The 18735-nt window shown below is 38.2% G+C and overlaps 2 protein-coding genes across 5 annotated transcripts in view; one reads left to right on the forward strand and one right to left on the reverse strand.

Annotated features, from left to right (window-relative positions):
- Atm (ATM serine/threonine kinase) overlaps positions 1-7445 on the reverse strand; it is a 104608-nt gene extending 97163 nt beyond the window's left edge. The window contains exons 1-5 of one of the 3 annotated variants that reach the window (XM_076925225.1): positions 7203-7438; positions 6809-6891; positions 5191-5292; positions 4970-5082; positions 2794-2939 (exon numbers count right to left, since the gene is read on the reverse strand). In XM_076925225.1, coding sequence (XP_076781340.1) covers positions 2794-2939; positions 4970-5082; positions 5191-5262 — 331 coding nt within the window. In that variant the 5' untranslated portion in view covers positions 5263-5292; positions 6809-6891; positions 7203-7438. Of the gene's footprint in view, positions 1-2793; positions 2940-4969; positions 5083-5190; positions 5293-6808; positions 6892-7202 lie in introns of all 3 variants that reach the window. The other 2 variants (XM_076925224.1, XM_076925226.1) reach the window with 2 other exon arrangements.
- Positions 7446-7624: 179 nt separating this feature from the next.
- The window catches only part of Npat (nuclear protein, coactivator of histone transcription), a 36166-nt gene continuing 25055 nt past the window's right edge, over positions 7625-18735 (forward strand). The window contains exons 1-2 of one of the 2 annotated variants that reach the window (XM_076925227.1): positions 7625-7814; positions 15962-16080. In XM_076925227.1, coding sequence (XP_076781342.1) covers positions 7778-7814; positions 15962-16080 — 156 coding nt within the window. In that variant the 5' untranslated portion in view covers positions 7625-7777. The remainder of the gene's footprint in view (positions 7815-15961; positions 16081-18735) is intronic. The other variant, XM_076925228.1, reaches the window with a different exon arrangement.

Consider the following 18735-nt stretch of genomic DNA (forward strand, 5'->3'; position numbering starts at 1 on the left):
TCGAGCCAAATCAAGTACAGATCATTTCCGTGTAGCTTTCTTTTTTCTCAGCTAGAATATACAGGGAGGGTTTACAGCTGTCTAAAAATGAAATCTCGGGAGAATAGAAAACTTCTTTAAACCACTGTTCATTAGATTTATTCTAATGTATCATTAGTCAACAACCTATGTACTTTTACTAAACATTTCCCATCATCTGGATTTTACAATTACATTTTTATGTGTGTATATGCATGGCTGTGTGCATAGTACTCATGAACAACTCAGTTCTCTCCTATCACGTGGGTCCTAGGGACTAAAATCAGGTTGTCAGGCTTGGCAGAAGATGCCTTCTACTGCTGAGCCATCATGGCAGACCATGGATTTGCCTCATTTTTAACCTAAATTTGCGATCACAATTCCATATCCTTATTTATACAGAATGTACAAAGTCTGAAATCTTTCAACAGATGGTTTTTATTTTAGCTTTCAGCACTAATGTAAAGTCCACTTCTTTGCAAAAGCTTATGAGGATCTTGCATTTCTGCTTCAAAAGTGTCATTCTTGAGGTCAGCAAGATGACTCCATTTTATGGTACTTGTGGGCAAGCCTGATGATCTGAGTTCAAACCCCAGGACCCATATGGCAAAAGGAGAGAGCCAACACCTACAAGTTGTCCTTTAACACCCATGAGTACATCATAGTAAATGCACACACACATGTACACAAAATAAATAAAATGTAGTAAAAATATTTTAAAACTACCTTCAAAATATCAAATGTTGAGACTAGAGGTGCTTCTCAGCAAAGGAGAGCTGATCTAACACACACACGGCTCAGGTTTAATCGCCTTCTATCTTCACATACACACACTTAACTACGGAAGTTCAGGATGAAACATATGTGACTTATCACTAACCAAAAAATAAGAAAAGACTTGATTTTTATTCATTTTTTTCTTTAAATAATAGCACAATATTGAGCTAAAGCTGTGTGTTTTGACTACAAGAGGCTAGGGTTTTTTTGGTTTTGGTTTTTGGTTTTTCGAGATAGGGTTTCTCTGTGTAGTCCTGGCTGTCCTGGAACTCACTCTGTAGACCAGGCTGGCCTCAAACTCAGAAATCCACCTGCCTCTGCCTCCCAAGTGCTGGGATTAAAGGCGTGCACCACTGCCCGGCTCAAGAGGCTAGTGTTATCTCAGAATAAATAAATGTAAAGAATAAATGCTGGGGTGATAGTTTAGTTGGTAAAGTGCTTGCCTTACAAGCATGAGGTCCTACGTTTGATCTCCCAGACCCCACACAAAAGAGTTGGGCATTGTGGCGTGCACTTGTAATCTTAGCACAAATTAGACAGAAGGATCCCCGGGGCTTGTTGGCCTATTTAGCAACCTCCAGGCCAACAAGAAACTCTTTAACAAAAACCACAAGCTGGATGCTACCAAACAGACCTCCCAATCATGCATATAAATAAACAAACAAACAAACAAATAAATAAATAAAGTTCATAGCCAGCATGGAGGCACGCATTTGCAATCCACGCACTGAGGAAGACTTGAGGTACCAGGATCCCATATCTGAGGCCGAGCTGGGCTACACTAAAAGACCCTGCTTCAAAAAACAAAACTGAAACAAATATGCTGTAGACTGTGTCACCTAGATCATACTACAAATCTGAGTGCCACTCTTTGAGAAATAACAAACTCAAGAATATTAAAGAGATAGTAAAATAAAAACTAGGTCAGTGAGCTGAAGGAATTAAGTCCATTTTCCTTAGAGAAGGAACACTAAGGAATTCAAATATATCAAATGATATCATGTTGAAATAAATACTAGGTTTTCTGTGTATAACTTAAGTTAGAGGGGTGGGAGATACAGCTTAGTGGCTAAGAGCCTTTGATATTCTTGGAGAGGACCTGGGTTTGGTTCCCAGTACTTACATAAAACTATCCAGTCCCAGAGGATTCTCCTGATTTCTTCAATATATGAATATATTGAATATATTATATATATATATATATATATATATATATATATATATATATATACTGGAATATATGGTATACTTACATATATGCAGACAAAACAACTCAGAGACATAAATAAGCAAATCTTAGCAAAAACAAACAAACAAACAAAAAAGAAGAAGAAGAAGTGGTTAAGAGCACTGACAGCTCTTCCATAGGTCCTGAGTTCAATTTCCAGCAACCACATGGTGGCTCACAACCATCTGTAAGAGGATCTGATGACATATTCTGCTGTGTTGGAAAAGAAACAGTGTGCTCACATACATGAACCAAATAAATAAATCTTTAAAAATAAATAAATAAAGTAGAGCAGTAATCAATGAAGACACATTTCCCGTTTATTTGCTTCGTGTGCATGCACGCGCTCATGTGTACACTAAGGCACCCATGCACGGAGCATGTGCAAGGTCAGAGGACAACTTGAAAGAACGGTGGAACTGAAGCATTAATTTTTAATCCTTCCACTTCTGAGATTAAACATTTTATGCTAAATTTCTCTAAATTTTGAACCTGCTATATTAAAAGCCAGTATATGTGCTAGAAATTTCAAAAAGTACTTAATTTCTATGCTACCGTATTAAGATCAAGTTTATGCTATGGTAACTACTGAAGCATTTGTGTGTAATACATAATGTTAACTTTTTTTATCTTGCTTTTTTAAGACGGGGCTCCTTTGTGTAATAGCTGTGGCTGTCCTGGAACTTACTTTGTAGACCAGGCCACCTGCCTCTGCCTCTGAGTGCTGGAATTAAAGGAGTACCCCAGCACACCCAGCCAATGTTTCTTACTTTTATTTGCACATTTGATGAAGTATCTGACCAAACTGCTGATCTCTTGCATCTTCTTCTGTCTGGAGGTTTGTGTGGAGGCTGATACATTTGATTTTGCTGTTCTCAGACTTTCTGTTTCTTTTTGAATGTACTTCTGCAAAAACCTTCAAGAAAAAAAAAACATATCCTCGTTAATATTTATATTTTTTCATTTGAAAACTCCTGTGTATCTTCCCCCAAAGCATCCTTTAAACCACACTGTTGTACCAACCAGCTAAATGAAACAATCTCTTGTTCAAAGTCTAACAAGGTGCAAAATCAATACAAAGCCTTGCCTGTAAAGCTCTTAATCTGTAACCTGCATGGTTTTCTTTCACCTTACCTGCTTGCACAGAAAGCTACTGATGGATGTTCAACTCTCCTTATATTATGAGCAATTTGTTATATTTCTGGTCTTTAAACGATGGCTGGCCAGTATGGATGCAAATCTGGCCTATCTAATCAGCTTATAAAAACAGATAATAACACTAATTGTACATACACCCATGGACACCAGATTTTTAAGAAGCCAAAGACAAACAAACAAAACCAAAAACAAAACAGTAATTGTTATACTGCAAATAAATTAAACTCTCAAAGAGAATGCATGCATTTTTCCATGTTATGTGCATTTAGAGTTTAGTAAAAGATAAAAAAATAAACGGCTGAGCCGTGGTGGTACATGCCTTTAATCCCATCACTCAAGAGGCAGAGGCAAATTCCCTTTGAGTTCAAGGCCAGCCTGGTTTTATTTTAAGATCCAGAGTTTTAGCATGGTAGTGCACACCTTTGGTCCCAGCACCGGGGAGGGAGAGGCAGGCAGATCCCTGTGAGTTAGTGGCCAACCTGGTCTACAGAGCAAGTTCCAAGACAGCCAGAGCTACACAGAGAAACCCTTTCTCAAAAACTCAAGCCCCACCCTGTCCAAAAGTTTATCTGTAGGTATTCTAAAACAACTTAATACTGTATAAAGGAATATGAATACCTTCCTTAGTATAGTTGTTTATTTTGCGTATTTGTAACTGAACTCATTATATTCTTCTATCACCTTCCCAAGAGCCAAGGTTATGGGTTATACCAACACACCAGCTTCAGGTTAAATTCTACATGAACTTTAAATTGTTTGGGGGGGTGCCGATGAGACGGCTCAATGAGTAAGGTCGTCACTGTTCTTCCAAAGGACTAGAGTTTAGTTCCCAGCATCCACGCAGGACAGCTTACAACCTCTATATAACTCTAGTTTAAGGATATCCAGTGTCTACTTTTGGATTCCCAGGAGCCTGCCTGCACACACTTACTTGACAGACAAAAAGAAACAAACACACACACACACACAAATAATAGTTTTATATTTTTTTTTACAAAACTCCTTTTCTTTCCCCAACAAGTATTACAATATCTGTTTTTAATGAACTTATGTTGAAAATGAAGTTTTCAACTTAATAAAATAAAACATATCAACTCTGCCACAAACAAGTTTTTAAACTGCTTTAATCTGAAAGTATTCCAATATTTATTTTACTTGCTTTAGTATAATTTAACTCATGGCAGTTACTTATAATCAGCAATAATAAAATGGTAAACATATAACTTACTTATTTTGTTGTTTTGAGGCAAGATCCCTCTGTTAGCCCTGGCTGTCCTGAAATTCTTATAGACAAGACAGGCCTAGAATTCAGAGATCTGCCTATCTCTGCCTCCAGAGTACTGAGATTATAGGCCCGTGCTATTGTAACTTACATTTGGAATAAAATTGAAACAAATTCTTATTATCAAAATGTACTGAATCTTTAATCTGTTGTTTTGTTTTGTTTGAGACAAGATTTCACTATATAGACCAGATAGGACTGGAACTCACTATGAAAGCCAGGCTGGCTTGGACCTCATGCACCTCCCGCCTCAGCCTCAAGAAAGCAGTATGACAGGAATCCTATGATGTCTTTTTCTTGATCTTACAGGATATACATCTGAAGTACTCTATTGAAGAAATGACTTAAACCTTCCAGTGTTCTATATGGGTTTTTAAAACTTTCGGATAACCACTAAGGGCCAATGCCCTATGTAACACACAGTGATATACAGTGAACAAAATTAAAGAGTAAAATGGTATCACAAAAAGAAAAAGAACGATAGTAACAATATTCAAAGAGGATACCTGAAAACAGCATCCCAATTCAGGTATTTTCCTTGTTTGGAATCAGAATGCCTGTCTAAATGTTGAACTGTTTCAGGATCCTGAATCAGGCGCTTAAACTTATCCACTTCTTTCTAAAAAATGAAAAATATAATAATAAATAATAATAATAATAATAATAATATACAATGTTACCAATCAGACATTTGTTTCAAGAAAAACTATTTCAAATAATGACTTACCCTTCGTTCTGTAGCTCTGTCATGTTCTAACTGCCGGCAGCAAATGAGCAGATCGTTAAGTGCTAGACTCATGGTTTAAGATTTCAGAACACGCATCCTCACCTGGAAAAACAAAGCAATATACACAATTTCATTTAATTTTTGGTGCTGAGGACTGTCTCAGTGTCTTAAGCATACTAAACATGTAATGTGCCAGTAAGCTATACTTTAGACCTGTATGTAATCATAATAGACATTAGCTATACATTAAGCTAACTGTGCATAGACCTGTATGTAATTATTTTAGATATTAGTTATACATTTAAACCTAACTGTACATCCAGAGGCACACTGTGATCAAAGACACAATAATTTTTCTTAACATTTCTATAGGACATTTTCTTAAAATATACCAAAATTAGGCTCTAATTCTCAAATGTGTCCTTTGTCCAGCATGATAATGCATGCATTATCATAATGATGCATACATTCATGAAATGTTCCAGGTTACAATCCAAAACAAAAAACAGGCAGTGGTGGTGTGCCCCTTTAATCCCAGCACACAGGAGGCAGAGGCAAAGAGGCAGAGAGAAAGAGAAAGGCAGAGGCAGAGTAGATCTGCTCAGTTCAAGGCTAGCCTGGTCTACAGAGTGAGTTCCAGGACAGCCAGGGCAACAGAGAAACCCTGTCTCGAAAACAGCAAACAAACAAAACAAATGGGGGGGGGGGAGCAGAACCAAGCTATCCAACTAGAGTAAGAGTAAGCTATCAAGTGAACAAATGCTACTGAGACATTAAAACAGGTAACATATGTTTAGCTCCCAACATTCAACTGAAAAAGCTTCCTAAGCAAAAGCCTCTGAACAGACAAACTGAATCTCCCTTTTGAGGGTTCAGTCAGGTTGATGTGTTTTGACAATAATTATATCTCACCTTCCTGGAAATAACCCCACCTCTAGCATGCTAGTCTTGGCTAGTGGTAAAAAGCACTGGGGCTCAGTCAGGTATGGCAGTACTATATTGTCAGGCCTGGGGGAGGCTCAGGCAGCACAAGTGTGAATTAGTGGCTACTCTGGGTTGCAAAAGGATGGGTTCTATGGTCAGGTTGTATTGTTCCATCCAAGTCCATTCAATTACCAGTTATGCAACCTGCAACATGTTGGTTAACCTCGAAAACCTGTTTTCTGGATGCTAAATGAGAAAATGATACCAGTATGTACCTCAAGGAGTTTTCTGTTTCTCTCTCAATCTCTCTCTCTCTCACACTCACACACACACACACACACACACACACACACACACACACACACAGAGCAAATGTGTCATCTTGTTACTGTCTTCTCTTACAATCACTTTATTTTGATGACTGTTTTTTTTTTTCCACCTTGCTCTACATTTTGCACCTTTTCATACACTTCCTTCTGTCTGAAAGCTTCCCTACCATCTTGCAGAACAATTTACACCCGGCGAGGTCTAGCAACAAAGTTGATTCTTTCAGGCTCATTTTCCACTGAACCAGTCCTTCCTCGGCTAACGCAGTTCTTCTATCACATTATTGCTCTGAAAAAGTAGCTGTCTAATTACCTGTTCTGGGTTGGGGTGCGGAGGGGAGATCAGGTAAAACAGTGGCAACACTTACCTCACTCAAGACAGCACAGGTAATACAACTGACAATAAGAATTCGAACTCTCGAGACTGTGATTTCCGAGTCAATGCTCTTACCTACGAACATGTGCAAACCTGTAGTTTAAATATAAATAAACGAACGGTCTGGGACCGTATGAGATTTGAAAGGAAAAAAAAAAAAAAAAAAACAAAACTCCTAGACCGACCAGAACCCTTAAGGTGACATACAAAAAAGAGAAACGCGCAGAAGGGAAGGTTCAGGCTCACTCCACCTAGGGTCTGCAGAAAGAGGGAGAAGATGACGGCCATCCAGCAAAGGGGTAAGAGCCATTCGAAAACTAAGGGAAAATGGGGTCTGATGAGAATTTTTCCTCACAGAAGCCCAAGCGTTCGTTCCTTGCTCCTACCGTTGCATTCTGCCTGCCAATGCAAACCCAGGTCACTTGGCCTTTTCCCGCGTGCACGGATCTAGCAGCTGGTTTTGCACGCACGCCTTCCCGCTTCCGGTTCAAAAGCAGCAAGTTGGTACAGCACGGGTGCCCCAAAGGAAGAAGTCGGCTTGAGCCGCTGCACGACTGCGCTTGCGCCTTGAGATCACGAGCTCTCCAACTCAAAACACTCTCCCCTCAAAACATTCACCCGGACTGAGGAAACGCGCCTGCGCACTGCGCACCAATGGCGATCGACCTCGCTCCGGCAACTCCGCCCAGGGGCCGACCCGGCCACCGGGTCCTCTCAGGCCCCAACCTTCCGCAGACGGAAATGACGACGATTCCGAGGAGAACGGAGGCGGGTTTCATTTCGGCGCCTTTCTGTCTCCCGCGGAAGCGATTGGTTGGTGTGGCACGAAAGAGGCGGGACAAATTGCCGCGGGTTCAGCACCGCCAGTGGAACCGGGAGATGCGGCGGCGCCGGGGCTGTCGCCGCGTTTGCTTTGAGTTGAGTCTCGTTCCTTCAGGCGGCTTCCTGTGCAGCTCGGATCATGCTGTTACCCTCGGATGTAGCCAGGCTGGTATTGGGTAAGCGCTGGCCCGGGAGGGCGGGTGATCGGACTGGGCTGAAGGGACGGAGAGACCAGGGGCTGTGGGGGGAGGGTTGCTTGGGGTGGGGAAGCTTTGAGGAGTGGTCTGCTCGCGTCCAAGTTTAGACTAGCAGGGAGGCTCGGTCCCTCGGCGGCTTCGGACATTTGAAGCTCCTTGGTGTGGGGATGCCCCTTCTCATCGTGCTGCGCGATGGGGGCAGCCGAAGGGAGAAAGAAGCTCGGCGTGGAACACCTGGGGCCTGGATTCCGAGGCACAGCCAGGCCCGCTGGGACACCTGAAGGAGTGTCGTCTGCGTGATGGACGAGGCTGCGTGTCCCCACCCTTTCCCTTGTCAGAGCCGGGGCTGATAAAGGAAAAGGGAGAAAAATCCCGCTTCCCCGGCCGCCCATCGTTGTAGAAAGACTTTCCGACGCCCTTACCCATAACCCGACCTTAGCACTAGGAATTTGGGACACAGGGAGGTCCCCACACTCTTGGCCCACCGTAGAGGCTTGAAACGCCAATTGCATATTTCAGAACGGCAGCGTGTCTTGAGCAAATATTTAGGAGGTACGACGACTGACTTCTGGTGGCACACGTTCTAGCCCTCGTTTTCCTCCATTTTCGAAAAGGGCCTGTTCATAGACCACTGGTCGGTCGGGAAATACTGTCTACGTGAAAGATTGTTTTCGTTGTTTGTCCTTTGAAAGAATAAAAGGGATTGTTCTGTAGGGAACAAGAGCCTCTTAGGCTCAAAACTGGACAGTGACTTTGAAACATTTGCGACATCTCTAAAAACAAAGTGGTCAAAGTATGTGGAATCCTTCCATAGTTTCCACAGCCGTTACGAACATTTGCTTTGTGCCCAGTCCTGTCCAAAAAATAAAAATTGCACGTTTAGCCCGACATTTAAGAGGCTCTGAACGGCTCTACAGTCTATTTTTGGAGACTTAAACACTAAAACTAATGCATTGGATGTTTAAATTTTTTTCTACTTCATCAGACTTGGGTAGTTGACCTAAATTTATACCTGTGATTTTAAAAGTTAGCTTTCTTGTAATTTTTAAATTAGTCTCATACGAAAATTGGTGAAAAGTAGACCCACATTGTGAATATTTTTTCTTCTCTGTACGTATTGATAAGAACTTTGACTTTTAGCTGTCTTGTGATTCATATAAAATTCCTTGATCATAGCCTCAAAAATGGCTGCTCGATTTTGGCAATATGAACATTGAAAAGTGGATAATTTTTATGAGTTTTTTTCCGTTTTTTTCCTTCGGATTTTATGGAGTGCTTAACAGCAATCCTGATTTCTTTTCGTTATTACCAATAGGATGTCATTCCTAGATGTAAGAAAGGGGGTGCAGAGGGGCTTTACATACTGTCAGCATATCCCCTAAAGGGAAAGTCCTGCCTTGTTAAGAAAACCTTAAGGAAATGACACAGTCTTTCTAATTGGAATAATTATGTTTCTGCCCCACCAATAAGTTGTAACTTTTTCTCTTGATGCCTATAAACTCAAGTTGTTGCTTTTCATCCTTAAGATCATCTTTATTATTCAGATTCCACTTTCAGTGCCATGAATTCCAGCAGACCTCCCATTCTGTTTTGGAATTGTGATGTCTTTCCATATACTCTACTTTCAATTCATGTATACTCTTGTTGCAAATATTGCTGAAGCATCTAAACATTGAACCACTTTTGAGCTTGGAATAAAAAAAAAGCCTCCCGCTACTCTCAACTCTGTGATTTAGTATTATCTTTTTATATGTATGTATAGCTCTGTCTACAAGTTTATTGCTCAGGTCCTTCTGTGGTAACCCCTCACCATCGTTAGCCCCTCTCTTTTGATTGCTTATGGTTTTTGTTGTTTGTTCTGTTGTCGTGTTCCTAAACTCCATCTCACATTATCCAGTGCCCTATGTCACCCAATAGATTTCCTAGTTAAACTGCTTATTACTTAGTATAGTAGCTTTACCAATTCACTTTCCTCTAATTCTTCAGCTTACTGCACTGAGTATTCACCTAAGTGCTCTCTACTCAGCCATAGCCAGCTATTTACTGCCTCGGTGGCATTTTTCAAAGTATTGTAGAGACCAAGATACATTGCTTGCTGCCTCTAAGTCATCAGTTTGGCTTTTACTAATATCTCATAGAAGTGCTCTGTGGAACTGATTATACTTCTCTTTCTACCCAGACCCATCTTTTCAATATTTGTGCTAGGTTGCAGTATACTAAAGTACTTTAGTTCTTCTAAATATTACATATTCCTTTCCCCCGTGTGTCTAATATACTTGTATTAAAGGTTTAAGTCAAATGTGATATCAGAAAGTTCTTTCAGTAGCTACAGTTGATAATTTCTCTACTGTCTTATTAAAGTTGTTGGTGGGTAGAGATTTTTTTTTGGTAAGGTACATATAATAAAATTGATCATTATAGCAATTTTTAAGTTTATAGTTTTATAGTACTAATTAACTACTATCTACCTCTAAATTTTCTTCTTTCTAAACTGAAGCTTTCTTACTCTGTATTCTCTATCTTGGACTCAAGCAAGAGTTTTTGGATTCACGCTTCAGAGTTCTTAGGAACTTCAAACATGTTAAGTTCTTTGTATAAAAGGAGTACTTTCATGATTGAAGGGTTCAGATTTGTTCAATTTCATAAGTAAGTTACGTTCTGTATGAGTTGGCGTCCATTCAGAAAGCAGAAACTAAGTCATATGTTTAATGTGATAAGATTTAATGAGTGAATTGGTTACACAGATGGTACAAAAGCTTCTCAGCTTATGTGATGAGGGAACTCATAGATTAGTTAACACGGCAGGAAGCCATGCTAATCAGGAGTCAAGAAAATATAAAGCAAACCAGAGACAACTATGTGGAAGATGAAACTGAAGACTTTTCTGATAAGGGACTGTCTATAGTCAGAGCAAAGATCCTTGAAACAATCAAAGAATAAGGCTTCTTCCTCCTGAATTCCATCCTGAGACAAGCCCTTGCCCTTTTAGCAAACTTAGCCAGAAGCCAGCCTACAGGTGAGCCTGTTTGAAGTCTAGCTTCCAAAATAGAGTCCTAGAAAATAAAGAATTAGTTTAAGGGCAAACAGGACCAGTATTGACATATTCTTAAGAGATCAGGAGTTATTGGTTTTATTTTCTTTGTATTAAAGACAGTAATATAATAAACATTAACCAGAATGCAATTGTGATCATTCTGCATATTGAATAATACCTACATTCACTTCTGACACTTGAAGTGTTTCATGTTTATGTTACTTTATTTTTAAATCTCTGTGTGTATGTGTGTGTGCGTGCACCCACACCACATTTTTGGTGTGTGGAGCCTAGAGTCACTAGGTTTCATGGAGCTGGATTTTCAGGCAGTTGTAAACCACCTAAAGTGGATGCCAGGAATCAAACTCAGGTCCTTTGGAATAATATACAGTCTTGACTGATGAGCCATCTCTCCGGTCCAGTTTCTATGGTTTTTAACCATTAAGTCTTTTCTATTGAAGCTTATTAACTATTCTTATCTTTTATGCAGCACTCATGCTAGGCATGTTCCTACATATATGCTATCAATACTTTGGGACATATTACCCCCTTGAACAATAATTTTCCATGCTTGGTAGTAAATTCTCAAGTCTGTATCTTCCTATAAATAGCCAGTACTTCTCAGTACTTTTAGCTTTTCCTAAGTTAATCACTTCTAACTCCTTGTGAATCATAATTTGTGGATTGAAGTCATCCATTTTATACTTGTAGATCTAGTACTACAAGACACTATTACTTGTCTTATAAGAACTTATTCTTTAATCCCAGCACTTGGGAGGCAGAGGCAGGCAGATTTCTGAGTTCGAGGCCAGCCTGGTCTACAGAGTGAGTTCCAGGACAGCCAAGACTACACAGAGAAACCCTGTCTCAAAAAAACAAACAAACAAACAAAAAAAAAGAACTTATTCTTATTAAGAAATTGTATTCTTTTAAGGATATTAAACCGTCAATATTGCTGGGGAATCAGTACATGAAGGAGATATTTATACAATCAGAGCTTTGGTTCTTGCTTTCTTTGGGCTCCTTTTTGTCTGTCTTTCCCTAAAAGGCCAAGCTCTTAGAATGTTTCCCCAATTTATGAAGCCCCTTGATATAGCTCAGAAGCTCCTTGATATAGCTCAGATTTTATCTGTCATGTGATTGATAATTGGTTATGATCAGATGGTTAATGATGGTGGGTAGGCATTTTTGTCACACATAACCAGTTAATCATATAAACAATGGCATCTTTGAAATTTTTCGGGTATTTTCTACATTGTTACTGAGCTTTTAAGACAAAGAAAAGCAGAACTTACCAAATTTAACCAAAAATTAAAGCTCAAATTTTACCAAAGCATACTTTGATAGTAGAACATCAATGTCTCAGGTATTTCTAAATGGCTATATAACAATTAAAAGTAATGCACCATTTTCACAGAGCCTTTTCTCAAATACAGTACGAAAGTTTGTACTGACTTACAATGTATCATGAACTGTCATAGCTAATATTCTTTTCCTAAGGCATGTTAGCACAATTAATCATATTTTTTTACTTTAAAACGTTGAGAAATTACATTAATTTTTGTCTAACACATTGCTTTTCAACCTTCGTTTGACTGTTATACCCTTTAAGGAGTCATTGTAAAGTTTTTCTAACCACCTTTCCCATAAATATTTTTAATATCACAAATAAATTATACATCTTTTTATGTTAGATATATATCTTGAATTGCATAAAAATGAAATTTTCCTATTTCTCTGAGGAGCAGTTTTTAACCTCGTTTAGGATGATGCCACTTCTAAGGAATGTGTGATCTCCAGGAAGGAAAAATGTTAAGGAGTCCTATTTCATAACAACCACCTGTCATAAGTGACTGAATACATCTAGGTGATTAATACTTTTAGAACTTTCTATGATGAAAAAAAATATTTGGTAGATTTAATCCAAATCCAAAACCTGAAGAAAAAGTTCCAACTACCCCGATTCCAAGGTGATTTCAGTGGTTTATATATGTTTTAAATTTGTGTTGACAGAATCCTAGTGTCACCTCCCTCATTTCAAATAATACTTTGGGAATACTGAGGAATTTTTTTAAAGCTGATTATATTTCACAAACAGGAAAAGGCTTTTTTACAGTTGAATTTTATTTTGTGTGAGATGAAGACAGTCGTGTGTGACAGAGAAGATGTGCACTTGTGTGGAAGTCAGAGACAACTTTCAGGAGTTGGCTGCCCCTTCCACTGGGGGCTCCGGAGTTCACACCAAATCATTAGCCTTTACCAGCTGAAGCTATCTTGCTAGGTGTTGCAACCTGGCTAGAGACAAAAGACTTAACAATGCCTAAATAGTTACTATGTTGCTGCCTGCTCAGCTCTGCCTGGCTTGGCCTTTCAAAGGCTGTGATTAAAGGCGTAAGCCACCACTGCCCAGCTTCAAACTGCCACTCCGGTCTTTGGGTCAGGGTCTAGAGAGAGAGTGGGAATAAGGGGAAGAGACGAAAGGAATGGAGACAAGACAGAGGTTCTGATCAAGTCTTTTTTATTGAAGGGAAATCTGGGGTATTTATACACTTTTGCCATGTCCCTTGTAGGCACGTGGTAAGCCTTGGAGGCATGGCTAGCATGTGGATAGCTGCTTTCTAGCGCTTTCTGCTAAAAGTCGGCTCCCAACAGCTAGGCCAGATGTATTTTGTTTTAATTCATCTAACTTGCAATGTGATCTTCAATGATAGCAATTTTAAAGTTGGGATAATCTGAAATAAAGGAATTCTTTGGAGGTTTTTCCTGTTTATTTGGTTTTGCTTTGTTTGGTTTGGTTTCTAAATGCTTCTTATGCTCCAGAAAAATATTTGAATATTTATTTGTTTTTTTTTTTATATATATAAGTTACAAGTTAGAAAACCTATTTGTTAACTATATGAAGAAAGCAGTAAACCCAAACCATAAAGGCAGTGCCTAAAATAATAGGACCTTTTTCTTGCTCTTCTCTTTTTAAAACTTATGTGTGATGGCTTTGTAGGCCATCTTATGAGGGTTGGGTTTTTAATTATTTTATTTATCTATTTATTTGTATGTATTTGGCTGTTTTGCCTGTGTGTGTGTCTGTACTACATGAACAATGAAGAGGGTCAAAAGAGAATGTGGAGGCTCCTGGAACTGGAGTTAAAAATGGTTGATAGCCACAGTGTAGGTGCTAAAACCTGAACCCAGTCCTCTGGAAGAGCAGCAAGTGCTCTTAATCAGAAACCCCATTTCCAGCTCCTGCTTTGTTTTTGTTTGTTTATAATTAGAACAGAGTATATGTATATTTCCAAGTAAAGAAAGCCTTAAAATTTTAAAATAGGAAGAGACTTAAGAAATCATTTATTAAAACTAACAAAAATGTTTTGATTGTTATATTTTACCAGCACTGAGATAAGTATACTTAGGCTAAATAATGTAAGGACTTCTTACAGTTATTATGGGGGACTTATGAGTATAGGTGAAGGGAATATAATAAAGGGCTTTTTTTGAGATTAATTTGAAGAGATGGAATGGTAAGACAGCCAAAATAAAATTACAATGCAACAAGGAAACCTTCATATAGTGTGTTAGGAATTTATAGTTGGGGTTTTTTTTCAATGCAGTATGTAATTGACATTATAAAAATTGGGTTGCTTATAATATTTCTAATATAGAATAGGACCATTAATTCCAAAACATTGCCTATCTCCAACAACAAATCCATACTGATAACAGGCACTCACAGTTTCCCCATCCTCCAGTTACCTACTTTCATGTATGAATTTGCTGCTTATGGACATCACATATAATTGAAATACTGTGGCTTTCATAGCTAACTTTATTTAGCATGATTTTAAGAGTAATTCAGGGTGTTAGGATTTCTGTCCCAGTGTATATGGTAAAATTGAATGTCTTATTCATGAGTTGTATTATCTTCTTTGCAAAACTTTTGCTCATTTCTTAATTAGATTGTATTTTTATTATTGTCCCTTTGAGGGTCTAGTTTGGTTTCTAGCATCTACCAGATAAATGATATGCAAATATTTTCTTACATTTTAAAAATTGTTTTACTTTATCTGTGGTATCCTTATTAGCATAGAAATTTGAGATGTTGATATTCAGCTTATCTCTTTCTTTGGTTGCTTGTGTTTCAGGTGTTATACCTGAATATACCGTTATTTAATCATTATATCTTTGTTCAATTCAAGGAAGGCCAAAAAAATTATCTTTCTTGTTGTTTGTTTTTATAAACATTTTCATAACCTTAGATTTTACAGTTAGGTATTTGATTTTAGGGGAGTTAATTTTTTAATAGAGTGGAATTTTGGGGCCAGCTTCATTTTTGTAAGCAGATACCAACCTGATACAGCATGAGTTACTAAAAGACTTCCTGCCAGGTGGTGGTAGCATATGCCTTTATTTCCACAAGGTAGAGGAAGGCAGATCCTTGAATTTGAGTCCAGCCTAATCTACAGAGTGAGTTCCCAGGACACCCAGGGATACACAGAGAAACCCTGTCTCAAACAAACAAAAAAACTGTTCTTTCTTTTCCTCCAGTGAGCTTTTTTGATAACTTTATTACAGAGCCAAGTGGTTACCACCCTTTGGCCTTCACTTGTTAAGGTTGAAATTCCTATTGGAATTAATACCAAGAATATCCTTCTGACCTTTAACATAGTGTATATAGATCTCTCTTTGATTTGATAAATCATGAAGTGGCTTGTCAAACACAGATAAGTGATCCTGAAAGAATATGGTTTTTGTATGATCCAGTAAGCATATGTATCCATCCCCTCACCTAGTTCACCTGCATGTGGAAGTCATGGAGTAGTGGAATGTACTTACTTACTATTTCTCTGTTGGTTTTCTACAACTTTACTATGTACTAGTCACACTTTGTCAATGATCTCTTTTTACAAGCTTAACTAGGTCCTATGGAGGAATTCGTGGTCATAATCATCATGCTTTATACTGCAACACAACCTACTGAAAGGCTGTAAAACACTGACATGTTTTGCCTGAGGCTCCACTTATGGCTTTCCTACATACTCTAGCAGTTTTAAGAGTACAGAGTTTACTGAAAGTATTCAAACTCCTATTCTTCATTTAGGTTACTTACAACAAGAAAACCTCACATCTACATGCCAGACTTTTATTTTGGAAAGTTCAAATTTAAAAGAATATGCAGAACACTGTACTGATGAAGGTTTTATTCCAGCCTGCTTACTGGTGAGTTACTTACTCCTTTTAAAAAATTTTCATTACTAACCACCACAGAAGACTGTAAAAGCAGAACCTTAATGTAAGCTTTTTCAGGAGGCACTGTGTCATATGTCTGTTGTCCTATCTGATTGGGAACCTAAGATAATCACTGGATCACTTAAGCCCAGGGATTTAGGGACAGCCTGGGGATCATAGCAAGACCCTTGTCATCAAGGAACTCAGCTTTGGCAAAAAGCTACACGGCTTATCACTGTGTGTAATTCACATAACTGAGAAACAGAGATTTAGCCAGGTAGTATATATCTATAATGCAGATTTTTAGAAGGCTGAGACAGGATGCTTATCATTACTTTCAGACCAACTTGGGCTACACAGCAAGACCTTATAAAAATTTAAATTAAAAAATTATTGTCACGGGACTGGAAAGATGGCTCAGTGGTTAAAACTGACTGCTCTTCCAGAGGTCCTGAGTTCAATTCCCAGCAATCACATAGTGGCTCACAACTACAGCAATGGGATCTGATGCCTTGTTCTGGTGAGTTTGAAGACAGTGATAGTGTACTCACATGCATAAAATATATAAAATCTTTAAAAAAATATTGTCACCTCTTTTGTAGATATCTAAATATAAAAAGAATACTTTGGAATTACATGTTTTCATATGGTACTAGTAGATGTATGTTAAAGATGGCTCCTTAGTGAAATTTTAACTATTAATGGTCATTTTTCTATAAGAAGTCTAAACATAGGACACAAAATATGAAAAATTCCACTCTACTTTTACATACCTGCAATGAAAAGTTATTTCATTTTTAAAGCACCTATTTATAATAACAACAAACAGAATGCTTGAGTAACAAAACATGAGTATAATGTTTGCTAAGAGCTGCTTGAAAGAAAAAATTGAATAAAATCAGCATTGTATGTGTAAATTAACAATTCAGTAGTGTTGAGTCAGTTCTCCCTAATTTCACTTGTAGATTGATCATAGTCAGAATCCTCACAGTTTTATAGAAAGCAACATGCTGAATTCTGAATTTTATGTAGTAAAAATGGTTGGAATACCACAAACAATTCTGAAAAATTGGAAAATTGGGGAACTAGAAGAGATGACTCAAGCACCTGCTGCTCTTTCCTACCCAGCACCCATGTCTGGTGGCTCTCACTGGTCTGACCTCACAACTGTCTTTTACTACAGTTCCTTAGGGTCATACTCCCTCTTTTGGCTTCCTTGGACACTTGCACACGCAAACAAACAAAATATAAATAAATCTTGTAGAGTCAGAACACATCATTTTAAAGTGTCAAGATCAAGAAAAAGACTAGAAAACTCACATAACAGAAGAGACTAATAAAACATAATGCTTAAGTATTATCTAGAATTTTAGATTCACATTTCAGAGAAAACTCCCAAACCCTGAATAAGTTCTAGTAGTTTCATGCTAATGTTACTTTTGGTGCTGACCAAAGTTTCTGTTTATATAAGATCCAGTTCTGTAAGGTACTAAGAATAGGCTACTGAACTCTGAACTGTCTCCATTGAATTTTAAAATTTGAAAAACAAAAATCTTGAAAAAAAATAAAATTAAAACTTATTTGTTTGGTTGGGTTTTTTTTGTTGTTGTTGTTGTTGTTGGTTTGGTTTGGTTTTTTTGGTTTTTTTCGAGACAGGGTTTCTCTGTGTAGCCCTGGCTGTCCTGGAACTCACTCTGTAGACCAGGCTGGCCTCGAACTCATAAATCCGCCTGCCTCTGCCTCCCAAGTGCTGGGATTAAAGGCGTGCACCACCACGGCCCGGCATAAATTAAAACTTATAAAGTACAGAAAGGTAGATACTAATGTCCCATTTTTTTAAAAGACTTACTAATTTTTTTGATTCTGTGTATTTGTACATGTTTGTATGAGAGTATACACACATGGATACAGGAGCTCTCAGAGGTCAGAAGAGGGCATTGGTCTCCTGGAGCTGTAGTTACAGGTAGTTGTGAATTGTCCAGTGTTAGTGCTGGGAACTGAACTTGGGTCTTTAAAAAGGTAGTATACCCTATGACCCTCTGGACATAGCTCCAGAGATGTAAACTGAGATTCTAAACATTAAACTAAATGCACAAAGTTCTTAAAATTGCATAGCAATAGATCTTTACTGTGTTACTTTGTATTATTGAATATTTTTCTTAGTTGGGTTTCAGAACAGTAGTGAAGACAAGAAATAAAGTTAAATGATAAAAAGAGAAGGAAGGGAAGAGATATTTCTATGACTGTGACTTCTGCCTCTCAACAGATCAGTGGTTCTCAACCAGTGGATCGTAAGCCCTGGGGGGCTGCCAAACAACCTTTCACAGGGGTCACCTAAGACCATCTGTATATTACATTATGTTTACATTATGATTCATAACTGTAGCAAAATTACAGTTAATGGAATAGCAGTGAAAATAATTTTATGATCAGGGGTCACTACAACATGAGGAACTGTATAAAGGATCACTGTGTTAGGAAGGATGCTATCAGTGGAGATGATTGTGCCTATACAGAGGGGAACCATTTCTTCAGTCAGTCATTTAACTAGTTACTGGCTACTGGCTACTGATTACTTGCAATTCGTTATCAGAAAGAAAACACACACACACACACACACATACACACACACACAGGGAATGATTA

This window comes from Arvicanthis niloticus, chromosome 26 (assembly GCF_011762505.2).
Source record: "Arvicanthis niloticus isolate mArvNil1 chromosome 26, mArvNil1.pat.X, whole genome shotgun sequence".
In the NCBI taxonomy this organism is placed as follows: domain Eukaryota; kingdom Metazoa; phylum Chordata; class Mammalia; order Rodentia; family Muridae; genus Arvicanthis; species Arvicanthis niloticus.